At 38.9% G+C, this 16,135-nt stretch overlaps 2 protein-coding genes across 2 annotated transcripts in view; both read right to left on the bottom strand.

Annotated features, from left to right (window-relative positions):
• Positions 1-16,135, bottom strand: part of LOC140225857 (major facilitator superfamily domain-containing protein 6-like) — a 105,046-nt gene that overhangs the window by 17,392 nt on the left and 71,519 nt on the right. The window lies entirely within an intron of this gene.
• On the bottom strand, positions 99-10,727 carry LOC140225861 (leucine-rich repeat-containing protein 56-like). Its single transcript, XM_072305836.1, has 6 exons — positions 10,513-10,727; positions 9,310-9,458; positions 8,630-8,809; positions 7,047-7,207; positions 5,174-5,338; positions 99-2,549 (listed from the first exon to the last, which is right to left on the bottom strand). Exons 1-6 carry the CDS (start codon positions 10,696-10,698, stop codon positions 2,308-2,310), a joined length of 1,083 nt encoding a protein of 360 aa, XP_072161937.1. The 5' UTR covers positions 10,699-10,727; the 3' UTR covers positions 99-2,307.

Genomic DNA, 16,135 nt, shown 5'->3' with positions numbered 1-16,135 from the left:
CCCAAGTTCTAATCAGTCAGAACCTATGTTAGTGAAACCAGGCTATCGAAATATTAACTCCATCCCTGAGGTGTAGAGGTTTTTTTTTCCTTAAAGAGTTTTCATTCATTGCTACAATGTAAAATAAATGATTACTTCCTAGCAGCCTTCAATTCTTCTGCAGACTGAAAAAACGCCTTAATTTGCATCATTTGTCAATTTTGTGGTGATTGTCTCCACTGTATTTTTTTAATTTATAAAACTATTATGATCAAAAGTGTAGTAGCACAGAATGGAAGTGAGGAGTACTTGACCGGACTGGCTAAAACGAACTATTACCTCGTTCTGGTCTTTTAAAATATTGATTAATGTGTAATGATTTTAACGAGAAATGCTAAAATGGAAAATGACTTCAGTTTTCTAGAGAGTCGATTTTTTTTATTTCTAAAGCTCCACGAGTCCGTTTGGAAAAACGTGGATTCGCTGAAGTTTCGAAAACTTTCAAAAGCTTACCGCCTCACCATGCTTCACCCGCGGGCTGTACTGTGAGGATCCAAGAAGACAGAACGCCTTCAATTCTTCGTTTATACTATACAAAGACATCTCTCAGGCACAGATAGGCAGGGTTGCTGTTTTTCATGAAAAATAAAATATTGAAATTCCATGTGAAATATTTCATAAAATTTCAGAAAAATATGAAAAATAGGTAAAACAAAATATTCTTCGAAACAAAATGCAAAATTAAATGAAAGACGACTGGTCTTTGCTTCTCTAGTGCGTGTTGCATACCCAGCTCCTGAAAATATGTTTGATATATTTCACAACTTCGTGGAATTTCATGAAATATTTCACGGAAATTTTCAGTGTTTCATGTTTTTCATTTCACCCCTGCAACCCTGCGGAAAGGTGGATTGGCGGATGTGTGTGTTGTAGTACTTCGATATTACGATGTGACGAGATAGTTTGTAGAGCAACTAAGCGTCCTAAAGATATGTCCATGTCGTATGAACGAAGAATCCATGTAGTGCCCACCATAGCCACGCAGCTCTGAAGCGGCGAGTGCACGAAGAGTCGAAACGCCTTCACTTTCGTGCATATGCAACACGTACATCCATTGAGCCGGAATAGTTGCCTACAGGCGTTATTTTGAAATGTATCACATGATGCGATACTAACTGAGGATCCTTTTGCTTGTTTCTCTCACACCTTAACTTAATTCCAGTGAACTCTATACTCAATTTGCAATGTGCCCATGAAGGAACCTATCACGACTTCCCTCCTGGAATATTACTCTCGACAGTTTTTTTTAAAAATTATTAGTGTTCAGTATCTTTATTTAGTTAGTTAGTTAGTTAGTTAATTTTATTTAACGACGATCAGCATCTAGGCTATTTACGTCGGGGACTAGGCAATTTTAAAATATAAATATACAATTCAATTTATACATATATTAGTTTTAGAAGGATTATAGTATGCGCCTATTATTCGGATCATTTTTATGTCGATTTTGTATTCTGTTTCAACTATTATTTCCATTTTGCTCCTTATTTACTATAAATTATTCTCTTGTACTGTTGACGTTTAAAAGCAAAATTTTCAGTGAACAATTTTGATGGATCGGACGGAATTTCGAACGAAAACGATGACAATTTGTCTTTCGGGAGGAGGACAAATTGTTTTTGGTGTAAGACAATATAGGACAAAGAGAAAAGAAGAAAAACATGATTTTTCTTTCTGTGCGAGGAGTAGGTATTCAGTGAAAAATTTCCAACCATCATGCTGTTTTGAAAAAATGAAAATAGTGATGGAGACTTTGAAACATCGCAATCGAGATACGCCTTTTTGCAGTTTCGCCGTCGTTTTGTATCCCACGGAACTCGAAGTTGCCAGATTGCGTGAAAAACCCTGGATTTTTTACGTTCAGTTAAACAGGGTTGCCACAGTCAGGGAAAACCGAGAAATGTGTAGGAATTTTAAAAAGTCAGGAAAAACCTAGAATGTCAAGGAAAAGAATGAAATTGTGAGGGGAAAATCATCCAGTCACTCTTATCTGCCTTCTAGAACGGGTTTGACGTCTCGAAACAAATGTTGCCTAAATAATTCTTCTGGTTACCATCTGTTTTTAACCATCTGGCATATCTTCAATTGATAGGAAATTTGACCAAAGTGTGTCGGCAAATCAGGGAAATGTCAGGGAATTTCATTTTTCAAATTCTGTGACAACCGTGGTTAGACGAGGAGATGTGCTGAATTTCTAGCACAATCTGGCAATAATCACGAAACTTGACCGGGCAGAAAATCCACAGAGACCGCGTTAATGAGCGAACTTTACGAGGTTTCGTGTCTCAATTTAGCCGCCTCCCTCCTCCACGTCTTAGAGGCTTGCATGGCGTCCGATTTTTCCATCTTGACCACTGGTCCGAAGCCGGGAGTATGGACAGGACTTAGAATTCTGAGACCAGCACCGCCTTCTCTCCCCAACCGTTTGCTCCGCAACGATTTGGCGATACTACCACACAAGACGGCGCCCGATGTCAGTGAGCTTGCATGCGAGTTTCGAGTCTCCGTGTCTGCAACACCGCAAAATTGGTTCATTAACACATTTTTTGGAGCAGTTAGGTGAGCATACAAAGAAAAACGCCGTATGAGCCTTCAGACGTTGCTAAGTTTCATCCGATAAAAACCATTTACTCGGAAAATTTGTGAATATGATTTTCCAAAATTTTCAGACAATTTTGTACGCAATTTAATTGAATACGTACGTAATTTAATTAAATAATTAATCAGGGCCGGATTTACCTGCTTGCCACCCATGGGCCGCCTGCGTTTTGCCGCCCCCTTCTCATTCGTTTTGAAACATCAATTAAAACCATGAAGTGAACGTGCTAGAGGGGGAAGGGTGCATAAGACATGTTTACTTGTGTTGAACACATTTTTTTGCGAAAGCCCTGTCAACACCACTAGCAAAAGTTCACGGAGCTTTGCGCGAAAGTTAAGTTCCGTAAACTTATCTCTGTGTGGACAAAGCCTTCCATTTATAAGATATTAACGAAAAAATTATGAAAGAACAGGCATAAATGTGGTTTAATAATTTTAACCCTCCATGGCATGAATTAATTTTGGATCTTAGATTCCAGGGGTCACTAATTTATTTTGTAGCTTGCATAAAAAAAAGTAGAGTACCAAATTTTTTTCAAAATGTTAAAGTTAAGGGAATCAATTTTTCAAAAAAAGAAAAAACTAATGAAATGTTGCAAACTCATGGCGCAGGGAAAAGATTCAGTTTTTAAAAACCCCAAAAACACGTTGTTACGAATTCGTAACGCTGCCATGGATAATCAACTTCCGCCGCCGCGCGCGTGAAGTATTTCTACAGTCTTGTATGCACTATATGCGTTTCACGCTGACCGCTACTGAACGCACTGTGTTTGACGCAATGCGTGAAGTATTTATGCAGTATTGTAGGCGCTATGCGTTTCACGCTGACGGCTACTGAACGCACTGCGTGTTTGAGGCAATGCGTGAAGTATTCATGCAGTCTTGTAGGCGCTATGCGTATCACGCTGACGGCCCGCTGACCGCACTGTGTTCGACGCAATGCGTGAAGTATTCATGCAGTCTTGTAGGCGCTATGCGTTTCATGCCGACCGCCGCGCGCCGCGCTGAGGGCTTCTCCTTTTCATCTCACTATCAGTCCTCGTCATCATTGCTCTCTGCGCCGCTCCGCTCAAGGTCAAATTATGCGTGTTTGGTTTCTCTCTTAACTCGACTAATCAAAGGTGTTGTCTCTTGTATCACCGAAAGACGACAAAATTAGAAATTACTCTACTCTCAGGATATGAGAGATTTCGTCGCCTTTTCTCGTTTGTAATTTTTTTTCTAAATCCGATTTTTTTTACACCTGCATTTCAAAAATGTGCAATATTTGCCTCCATGAGCCGCGGCCCATGTGGCCACCCTCTAAATCCGGCCTTGTCTAAAATATCTGAAAATGTTAAGGAAAAATGTGTATGAATGTTCTCAAAAATACATGTTTTACAAAGGGAAATTTGGCAACTCTCGAATGTTCATACGGCGTTCTTCCTAAGCACCGCAGTACTAAGTATTGGACATTTTGATAAATGAGTTGAAGATGCATGGGCAAAAATGAAATTGCTGATTTCAAAATTTTATAGATTAAAAAAAAGTGTTCGACATGTTTCAATGTAGATTTTCCAATAAAATATGCTAATTAAACCCACCGTGGTCACATTAGCTTTCCTTTATTGTAAAATGTACATTTGAAACATGTCGGATGTATTTTTTAACAATTTAATTGTTAAATCAGCAATTGATTTTTTCCGTGTATTATGATGCGCCAATATATGAGTCACTGTCACACTATCAAATCGAACCATCAAATGGACCGCGCCAAGTAAAAAGGAAAAACCACATCAACTATTACCGAATGCAATCGGGCACTTTAAGTTTTCATATATGAAAACGGATGTGCGGATGTTTGTGCAAATTTCAGTGAATTTTTTGCACAGTACGAGGCAAATTCCTTTCAATATTCCAAGGAATTTGCACAAACGCTTTCTTGTAAAAAATTAAATTACCCAGTTAAATTTGGCAATAGCTGATGTGGCTTTGGTTCCTTTTTACCAAACGCGGTACAAATGGCCAAGGCCAGAAACTTTTTCCTCAAATACCAGCGGGCCGCAGGTATTTGATGGGACGACTATTAGTTAAGTTGGCTAAAAAGAGCTCACCTTGCATCCAATCAAATAACTACGGGCCGTTGGTATTTGGGAAATTTTACTAAAAATGTCCAATTTAGGTCGCGAACGTTTTATTCATTTTGTAAAGTGAAACAAACTCGCACATTTCACCTGATATAACGGAAAATCATGTTTTTAACGAATTCTGATAGTTAAAATTGTGAAAGTTGAAAAACGCCGTATGAGCCTTTCGAAGTTGCCAAATTCCCATTGATAACGCAGTAGTTTTTAAGGAAAGTTATGGGTATTTTTCCTTGATATTTTCAAATATTTTAAACCAAATTGCATGTGAAATTCTCTGAAAATTGGGAGAAAAATATCTATCAGTTCCCTTGAAAATTTGTATTCTATTACAGGAATTTAGGCGATGTCTGAGGGCCCATGCGGCGTTTTTCCTTAACATGACAGTACTGTTTATTGGCGGGTATACGCACCTGGAATAGTTGGCAAAGGCTGTGAATCAGACGTTGAGTTGGCTGACTGCGTAAAAGAAAGAAGCAAACTCTCCGGCGGTGTCGGTTCATGTTCAGATATGCTTGACTCGGAGGTTGTTTCAGAATCACTCGGGTTCAACTCATTGCACCTAATCCCGTGTGCTCCTGAAAATAAGATAAGATAAAATATTTATTCAAAATGTAAAACATAAAATAAAAAACAAAGGTTTTTTTTCATTTCTTCTTTTTTCTTCTTCTTTTTCCAAGGTTATTTCAATCAGCGAGAAAGAAAACACACCAACTCGAAAAAATGAAAATAATCAAGACACACGAAAAACTGCAAAGTAGGTAGAGAAGTTAGTCCAAAAAAAAAAAGATTTTTGGTGCCGAAAGACAGGTACTTGAGGACACTTTGAAGGTCCTAGTTGGAACAGATACGCTAACTTCAATGCATTTTATGAAAATTTCAATTGAACAATCTCCTTCAACTTTTCATCGAATTTTTATTTTGCAATTTGATCCAAATTATTCGGAAATCTCAAGGGAAATTATTCACAATTTTCTTAAGAATGAAGTATTTTATTGTGAGAAATTTGGCAACATTCGAATCTTTTTCTTTCAGTTAGACAGATGAGATAATCGCATTGAAATCGGGAGTACGAGGATCAAAGGTATATGAGCGCCTGCCTGGACACAAGATACAACTATTCGTGTTTTGTGGATGTGCGTGTTGCATACGCACAAAAATTGAAGGCGTTTTCGAAATCCTCACGTTCACAGCAGCGCAGTGCATCGTTTCACGCGCTCTTTTCCAAGTTTCTGGTTATTGTCACTCCGATTGGAACAAGACTTAAGTCTGAGTGCTTTTATTCTTCACATGTGGTACTGACGGTGAAAGCACCAGACCAAGTTCATCGATTTGCGACTTCGCAGACTCCCTGTCATACTTTATTTTATAATTGGAAATCACTCAGCGTCAATTCTTGGAAACTTCCGTGATTATTCATCTCCGCGCAAAGAAAGCTCTGTGAAATTTTCAAGGAATGAAAATGATATATTGATTTATTCTCCTCAAAATAATATAATGGAATCGGATAATCTTAAACACCGCAAACGAGGTACCCGTCGGGTAGTTTCACCGGCGTTATATTCATTTACATACTGACAATGATTTCATTTTTTTTCCTCCCACTTCTAATTGCGTTAGTTAGTTAATATATTTTAAGACATTCAGCATCACAGGCTATTAACGTCTTTACAGAGAATTTTGAAAATGGGTGTATATACGAAATTTAGATTTTTAAATTAAGAGAGGCGAGAGTTTCAGAATTTTGGTAGCGACATTGGGTTCATCGCATGTAAGTGGATTTGTATTTCTGTTGATTGTAGGTGAGTATAGATCTTTGATTGGAGATATCTAAGGCAAGCATCCATAATACGTGTTTGACGTTAAGGTGATAAATTGCAGAAGTTACAGGGACTTGGAGACAAGGCGATAAGTGCAGTTTTGCAATTTCGACTAATACATGTTAAAGTTTCGAAATTGCATGATCCTTAGTTGGAAAGAAGTTCACACTGACTTTTAGAGCTAAAAATTGGAATCGGGAACAAATTTTTCTCAGAATATTCATCGGGACTAGTTTATTTGAAATAATTAATATCTCAATTTTTCCTAATGCATTATGCCCTTGTCCACCAAACCTCAATTTGTTTGATGTTGGGTAACAAGCTTTCGCATGCCGAAAACCTGTAATTTAGTGTTTACTAGTACTACTAGTGTAACTTTCAAGAACCATCACTGTCAGTTTATTCCCGAGTCAAGACTTTATTATTTATTTATTTTATTTATATTTTATTTATTTTTTATACGCACCGCAAGGAATGCCATCGAGAACTCTCAACTGCGGGATCATCCCCAAGATTTGATTCCTGTAGTTTGACGTGGAAGTGAGTTGATTCTCCGCTAGCGTGAGATTTCGCAGCTTTGGACAAGTGCTCAGGAATTCCACGCTCCCAATTGCGCATATGTTGTTTCTGAGAAAACAAAGATAGGATAAGTGATCGTAGCTCCAAAAAAAATATCTCACTTTACAATAAGATACCTATTGGGATATCTATATCAGGGCATGTCCTAAAATTGGTCAGTAAACCTTGTGTTTTTCATTTAATATTCTGAAAGTACCAGGCGAGTAGATCAAGTAGTAATTTATTCTGTATTTTTAGAGCCGAAATCCTGGACTAGCCTGCTTTGAACAAGCCCAAAGACTCGAAGGGATTTCAAACGCGCCGGAATGGTGGGAAAATGATGGAAGTTATTTGTTGCGGTAGTCAAATCGCCATCTCCTCTCATTTCCTACTAATGTTGGTTAAAATAAATCGTATTTCAACGTGGAATTGTTGCTTGTTTACTACACACGGAAAAAAAAGTGTCAGGGGTTATCCCCCAAAATGATTCTACTACCAAAATTTGTTGGATTGGTGAAGAATTGGTGACATAGTTTGAGAGCTCCAGTTTGAAAGTGGGCTGGACGCCTAAGGAAAAACACCGTACGGACATTCGAGAGTTGCCAAATTTCCCCGCATAAAATTGTTACGGCAGTCAAATCGCCATTTCTTGTCATTAGACTGATGTTTGTTAAAATAAATCGTATTTCAACGTGGAATTGTTGCTTGTTTACTACACACGGGAAAAAAAGTGTCAGGGGTTATCCCCCAAAATGATTCTACTACCCAAATTTGTTGGATTGGTGAAGAATTGGTGCCAGTTTGAAAGTGGGCTAAACGCTTAAGGAAGAACACCGTATGGACATTCGAGTGTTTCCAAATTTCCCCGAATAAAACATGTGTTTTTGAAGAAAATTATGCGCATGTTGCCTCAAAATTTTCCGATATTGTACATTAAAGTGGGAACAAAATTGTCTGAAAAATTGGAAGAAAAATATTCAGAATTTTCCCAGTAAATTCGTTGGTTATTAAAGGAAATATGGCAACGTCTTAAGGTTCATGCGGCGTTTTTCCTTTGCAATGCAGTATTTAAATCTCCACACGAGCCTTGTTTTAAATATGAGTTCATGCTTTTAGAGGCTCATGCAAGAATTGCCCTTACGCCAACGGAGCAAGAAATCTAGTGTATTTTGGACGTGGAGCAACCTTTAAAATACTTAGTAGTCTCTCTATGAAAGGTCACAGCAATAAATTGGGGAAAAAACACATTGGATCTAGAGTCCAGACTCTTAAAAACATCTACAAGAAAAAGTACTCTTGATTCAATCAGAATCTAGCTTAAATCAAGAACCAAGCCTCTTAATTTAAGCGGATTTCGCTTTGATTCAAGCAAAAATCCGATTGAATCAAGAGTATTTTTTCTTGTCAATGTTTTCAAGAGTCTTGACTCTAGATCCGATGTGTTTTTTTTCCCCAGGGTATGATATTTTAACTATTAATATGATGTCAAACCTCCTTAAATCCAGGATTTCTAGATGCGGTAAGGAAGTGCACATCCCGATGTTCTGAATGTGGTTGTATGAAACGTAAAGCTCTTTCAAGGAAGTAAAGCCCAGGATACCGTCCAATGAACTGATTCCACAGTAGCATACCCGTAGGACCTTCAGCTTATTCAAACTGCAGCCAAGTTCTCTATCGAAAAAGAAGTGGATTTCAGTCAAAGCTCAACAAATAACGGCATCCTTAATTTTACAAGAATTTTGTATGACCCTTAGACCATAGGGGCAATGTTGTAAACAAGGTAAATTAGAGAAAACTTTTGAGAACCGTCACTAGTTGTGAATGAGAGGGCGACATAAACGCCTTCAATTTTATGCTTATGCAATTAGGGCATCCGTGAAGTAGGAATAGTATAGTTTGTATTTAGGCGTCAAGATTCACTTATACGCGTGCAAAAAATACAATATTACTCTCCACTAGATGACAGAGCCAATTAGAAACAGATCCCACTCTTTCGCTTGGGATACCTTAAAATGTAATTAAAAAAAAAAATAAAAAAAAAAAAAAATTATCATAAAATAGAAGGAATTGAAGATGCAGCGTTGCCGTTCCACGCAGTGTTTACCGGTTTCTTATACAAATCAACACAATAAATGAAACAATTTTACTTGAAAAATGGGAACATCGCTCACCGCAAAGAGGTCAAGCTACTGCCGTCGAGGTTGAGTGTGGTCAAGTTAGGCACGAGGCCGTTGATTCGCGAAAGACTTATCTCCTCAGACATGGCCCGCAATTTCAGCTCCGTGATCTCGCTCAGTTCCTCTTTACCGGTTGTCCGTTGCTATTTGAGCAGAAAAAAAACTAATAAAGTTATACTCGTTTCTGGAAGTAAAATTAAATCATGGTTAATAATCCTCTCTGACTTCGTAAAATTGACTGAAAAAAACATGATTAAATCATGGTTAATAAAATCTCTCGGGCTTGTGCCTCTTTTCAAATCGAAATGACCCAAGCTGCCGGTGCTGAAGAAGAACGCCGTATGAGCCTTCGGACGTTGCCAAGTTTCCTCCGATAAAAACCGAATTTACTGGGAATATTCCGAATATCATTTCCCAAAAATTTCGGACAATTTTGTGCGCAATTCAATTTAAATTATATGAAAATGTCAAGGAAAAATATGCATGAATGTTGTCAAAAATACATGTTTTATCGAGGGAAATTTGGCAACTCCCGAATGTTCTTACGGCGTTCTTCCTTAGCACGGCAGTAAGCTTGTGGAACACTGCGCTGCTGCAAGTGAGGGATTCGAAAACGCCTTCAATTATTGCGTATGCAACACGCACATCCAAAGAACACGAATAGTTGCATCAAGGCTCCTTGGTCTTCTGCCCGTGCCTCTGGTGCCAGTAAGCGATTAAACGATGTCTGCTCACAGTTATCACGACGCTTTGCGTGAATTTCTTTTGCTTTATTAAGAATATTCTCTGATAGTTGCGTGAATCAATTTTAAAACTGTTTTTTTAAAGGAAAAAAGAGGCCTCATCTGTACCTGTGCTTGAGATAAGTATTTGTGCAGTTCTACCGTTGGTATGCTCACAATGAATAATTACTGCACCAGGAAGTAAATTTCCGTGTTTATGGGAACGTTGATAAAGTTTTTGTATTTATTTACTTTTAATTTTATTTGTAATTGAATTCTATTTTTTATATAAGCAGGTACTTTTGAACGAAACTTGAGGAGCGTCTCAGGTATGAAAATCTCTCTGGGATGAAAAATTTACGTCCATAGACTTACTTTTGAATGAAAGAAGTATGTTAGTGATAGAAAACCCATGTTAATAACATTGATACAACCAATTTTTAGAGTTAAAGTATAGGCATGATAATGATTTTACCAAGAGCTGGATAAGACTATCATCGTTAGCATAGAACTGCTGATGAAGGTTGACTTGATCAGGGATTTCATAGAAGGAATCATCGTCTGATGATAAACTTTCAGCATCTGAATCTGAGTTGGCCTCGTTTTCCATCACTGCTTCTTCATTTTGTTGGGGAATCACCCGCGTGCAAAGAGGGGCCATTTCTGTCTCCCGCGACCAATCGACAGTCCTCAACTTTTATTTGAAACAAAAACAAAGAAATCTTTCATTGAGAGAAAATATCTTCTTCTTTAAAATCAGTTCCTGATTGAATTTATTTTATCAGGGGTACATTCGTGAGGGATATTTTTTTTATCTAAAAAATAGAAACCTTTCACTTTTAGCCTTATCAAACGAAAGAAAGCGAATCTGAGCAGGGGATCGATTGCATTTTATCATTTTACCGTTATACCTGAAAATGTACCTGTATATTCATTAATGGGTGCATTTTTTACGGAAAAATATTTTGGGGAACATTTTCCAAACTACCAAGAAAACTTACAGCAAAATTGTAAAAATGCAACCATTCTTGATCAAACGAATACATTTCAAGTATAGATTGAAATGTTGCATTTCAAGTATAGATTGAAATGTTGCATTTCAATTAAGTCGCATCTGACTGCGACTCCTTCAAATCGTCGTATTGCAGATGAAATAACCTAAAATCACTTCAAGATTACAAAATTGACTCAAACCATTCAAATTTTTAAAGGAATATGACCGTGCAAAATTTGTCCAAAATTCTACCGATTTTTGCGCATAACCAGAGAAAGAATCAAAACAATTTCAGTCAAAAATTCTCAACAGTTCTCTGGTCTAAATAAAATCTATTTACGGTATTTCTTGCGGGAAAACGACGAAACATAATAAACACGTTCTGAGGTTTTGTAAGGACAAGTTAGAGTTTGCAAAGTCTGCGAAAACGAAATTTAAAAGGCTATAAGGACAAGGCGCGGAAATTCAGTTTTTGAAAAAATTGAGACATTAATGATTTCAAGTAAAACTAGCCTCAATGCATATTCTGTGAAAAATTCGCTCCCAAATTCCAAGTTTTACGCATCAAAAAGTCAGTTTGACCTTTCTGTCCGCCATAAGGCCCCAGGAATTTTGAAACTTCAAACACGTATTTCTTAAAATAGCAAAAGCTGAATGTATGCATCTTGTCCTCCAAGCCCCTCATCCGAAACCACAGAGCTGAACGATGCCACACTAACACATCGATCTCCGAATCATCCCAACGTCATACGTCACGTAGACTAGTAAGCACTACCGCTATTTTTTCATCCCTCTAATCAGTTTCGATCTAACGGAGATCTGATTAGAGCGGAACATCCAATGCGTGCAAGCTACTCAAGCCCGGGATTCGAAATCCGACCTGTTAACAGCTAGACAAGCAAATATTTACCTGCAGCACTTAATTTAATGCAGCCCGGAATCCGCTCGCTAAGTTTAAATAACACTCACTGTCGAGTGTTTGTGACGTTGCCATGGTAACGACTCCGTCGGAGCGTAATCGGGTCCCCATCGCGGAAATTTACTTTCACTTGATCTACTAATCGTGCAAGGTCGCCTGAGAGCAGGCCAATGGGAGCAGCGGATAGAATAAGGCGCGTTTGATTGGCAATTTAATATCTGACGCTCGCAGGTGTAGGTTTGGTTCCTTTCTTTCAATGGGTCGTATTCGATACATCTAACAGGTGAGATTGTATCGAGATCGATTGGTTCAACATGTAAACATAGCCTCAAAAGTCAATTGAGTATGAGGGAACGGGTTTCTTGTGATGGATTTTTGATTCTTATGAGTATAAAATGGAAATAAAAAGCGAAATTGTTCGGACTTTGCTCATTAACAGCTTTTCCTACTTAAATTCTGACCTTTGAGGTTATGACCTATTGTTTTGAACCAAGCAATACATTGAACCACTATCGAATACGACCTTTTGGAAGGGGTACTTTAACGATGAAACCACCAAAATGCGTATAAAGTGCTCAAGTCGAGAATTGCGTACCTCCGATTGCTGCGTTTCTTGCGGGCCAGTTATTGAGAGATTAAAATAGTCCTAAAAGAAATCGAAATGCAATATGGAAGGATATCGATGGCTGAGGAACAATATTTCCTAACTGAAAATCTTTGCGAAAATGAGTCAGCAACTTTGCAGCATTCTAAAGTATAAAATACCAAAGCTGACGTTTTTAGTTTTTCCAATTCCCAATGCCCGGGCTGTGATGGATTTGTTCCTTGGCTATCGATGTATAATGTAGGACTATGTCTTGTCTTATCAGGCCGACATCGTTTCAATAATCAGGTCGCAGATCCTCTATTATTTTCAAGTTCAAAAGTTCATTTGAGAGGCATAGAGGATAAGGCGCATAAAATGTACCTTTTTAAAAAAATGAGGTATTAATGATTTCAAGTACAACCAATCTTAGTGCATATTCTGTGAAAAATTCGACCCCAAATTCCAATTTTTAAACATCAAAAAGGCAGTTTGAACTTTCTGTCCGCCATACGAATCCGTGTAAAGACGAAACTTTAAACACGTATACGTATTTCTCGAAATAGCAAAAGCTGCACTCATGCACCTTGTCCTCCAAGGCGTTAATTTAAAGGCAGAATTTCACATTTGGATACATTTAGGTCGGTCTGTCGTAACTCCTCTAACGATTGTTCAATTTTGAAACCGACATTATTCTCTTGCTCAGTTCACTCAGTACTTTCCATTTATGACTTAAAAAAAATCGTCAAATTTCGGACACGTGCGAATTCTCAATTTCATCGCAATCACGTAGTTGCGCGGTTCAGAAGAATTAGAGCGCAGTGGCGTGGCGTGTTTTGCGATACATCGATTGATCTACCATTAAAACCTATGGAAAAGGATAGATAAGCAGGGTGTTCGCAGCGAACACTTTTATAATCGATCGTTTACCACAGCTTCAAATGGAGAAATATCGATAATCGGTCATTCACGCCTCGCCACTGTTGAAACGCTGGGTGCAGAAAGACCATTTTTTGGTTGCGGTGTCTCAAAAGCAGCTCCGCTAACGGTTCATCCATTATGTTTAAAACAAATCGACGGGGTAAGTCCGTAACCACGTACACTGGAAAAAAAAACACATTGGATCTGCAGTCCAGACTCTTGAAAACATTGACAAGAAAAAATACTCTGGATTTTTGCTTAAATCAAGAACCAAGCCTCTTAATTTAAGCGGATTTCGTTTTGATTCAAGCAAAAATCCGATTGAATCGAGAGTATTTTTTCTTGTCAATGTTTTCAAGAGTCTGGACTATAGATCCAATGTATTTTTTTTCCAGTGTATCTCGTTTGCGGTGCTTAAAAAATATCAGCTCTTATTTTATTTTTTAAAGGGGTATAAATCAACATAATTCCTTGAAGTTTCGTAGAATGTTCCTCGCCTTTACAAAAGAAGAATGAATGCGGTTTTCAATAATTCCCATTCAGTAGTTCTCCATTTGAAAAATAAAGTATGACAGGAGGTTGGTCTGCAACGTCGCAAACCGAAAAACATAGTTGCGGACTCAGATTGTCCTTTGTACCTTTTTTAATGGCCCACTCGTCCTAAATAAGCGCACAAAGAGAACTCTCCTAACTTTTCTCTGAAAAAATATTTTATCGGGAGAGACGAGGCAACGTTGGAAAGATCATACGGCGTTAAAACACAACATGGGCGTTTTAAGCCCCATTATTCGATGCCGCTATATTCTAAACGCGAGTTCGAATAACGCGGGAAACACAGTGCGGCCGGCGTCTCGCGTATTAGCGCCCGCAAGACTGTAGGGATACTTCACGCATTGCGCCAAACAGCGCGGTCGGATCGACGCGTATATTAGCGCCTACCAGACTGCATGAATACTTCTCGCATTGCGCAAAACGCAGTCCTGGCCGTCAGTTGGCGAGAAACGCAGATTAGCGGCTACAAGACTGTAAGAATGTTTCACGCATCGCACGCATGGCACAGATAATCGTTGTAATCGAAGCGCTGTGTGTAGAAAAGGCATTTCTTAATTGCGGTGTCCAAGAAACTTTGGTACAGTTTGCGGTGAATTTAACGCAGAAAACAATAGAGAGACTGGGAAAGTGCATTCTTCCATTTGCGACGTTGGCATTCACCACTCTTTTTTTATTAAATTTCTTCAAGAAATCTGGTTGGAATTTTCTCTTGAAATCGTCGACCGAAGGCTAGGGTTATTTTGCGTTTTACTTCCCGTATTAACCAAACTTTAGTGTTGAAATCTCTCTATGCGTGTGTGTTTGAATGAGAAATGCCGCTAGATGACGTCACTAACCGGTGCTCTCTCTCACTTTTAGATCTATTTTTCTACAATTGCCCATTTTCGGAAAATTTTTTTTTTTAAAATACTGAGAAATCTGTTCTTCAAGCACTCTGAGATGAAACAAAAAAATGGGGACAAATTCTCATTTCCACCGGCGAATCTACCACCCCAGTTTCTTAAGGAACACCGCTTGTACAAACACTTATTTTTTCTCAATTTCAGGGGGGGGGGGGGGTGATTTCTCTTGGGAGCGACATGAATTCCCGACGGGTGGCGAAGGATACGTAGGAACGTGGCAACTTTTTCAGGGGTGGAAGAACGTATATTTGCCCATTTCAGAAAAAATTATGAAAATACTGCGAAATCTGTTCTTCAAGCACTCGCAAATGAAAAAAAAATGGTGGCAAATTCTCATTCCCACCGGCGAATCTACCACCCCTGTTTCTTATGAAACGCCGTTGGTACAAAAACTGATTCTCAGGGAGGGGGGGGGAGTAATTTCTCTTGGGAACGAAACGAATTCCCGACGGGTGGCGAAGGATACGTATAGGAACGCGAAAACTTTTTCGGGGGCGGAAGACTTTTTTAGGGGTGGAGAAATTTTCTTAGGGGTGGAAAAACTTTTTTAGGGGTGGAGAAGGGGGAGGAGTGATTTCTCTTGGGAACGAAACGAATTCCCGACGGGTGGCGAAGGATACCTATAGGAGCGCGGAAATTTTTTCAGGGGCGGAAGATTTTTTTAGGGGTGGAGAAATTTTCTTAGGGGTGGAGAAATTCTCTTAGGGGTGAAGCAACTTTTTAAGGTGGAGAAATTTTCTTGGGGGTGGAGCAACTCTTTTAGAGGTGGAGAAACTTTTTTAGGGGTGGAGAAGTTTCCTCGTGCAAAGCCTCAAAAACAGGAAACGAGGGGTACGTTTTCCCGCGTGGGGTCCCCGCGAGACTCTTCCGGCAGGAGCGACGGCCAATTTCATTTTTCTGTGTCACCGGTGGCAAAACACTCGGATCTCGAGTCTTTCGCCCCAATTTTCCGCGGAGCCGCCAGTCTTCGGCCAGATCGATCGGGCACGCTCTTGGCTCCTCCAACTCTTCGGATGGAGAGTGACCGACGCCAACACCGACACCGCACAGTGGAACGTGGCTTTAAAAGAAGTCGGACGTGAAACTTTTGACGAAAATTGTAAAATTTAACGTCATAATTTTAATTCGAAGGGGTGCATTTTATTGAAAATTGTGCGAGAAAACCAACGAAACTACCTTTAAAACATCAACAATTCGTCACCTTCCGGTCAAAGTATCACAAGCGCC

The sequence above is a fragment of the Bemisia tabaci genome, unplaced genomic scaffold (assembly GCF_918797505.1).
Source record: "Bemisia tabaci unplaced genomic scaffold, PGI_BMITA_v3".
NCBI classification, from domain to species: Eukaryota; Metazoa; Arthropoda; class Insecta; order Hemiptera; family Aleyrodidae; genus Bemisia; species Bemisia tabaci.
This window is presented reverse-complemented; position numbering and strand designations above follow the sequence as displayed.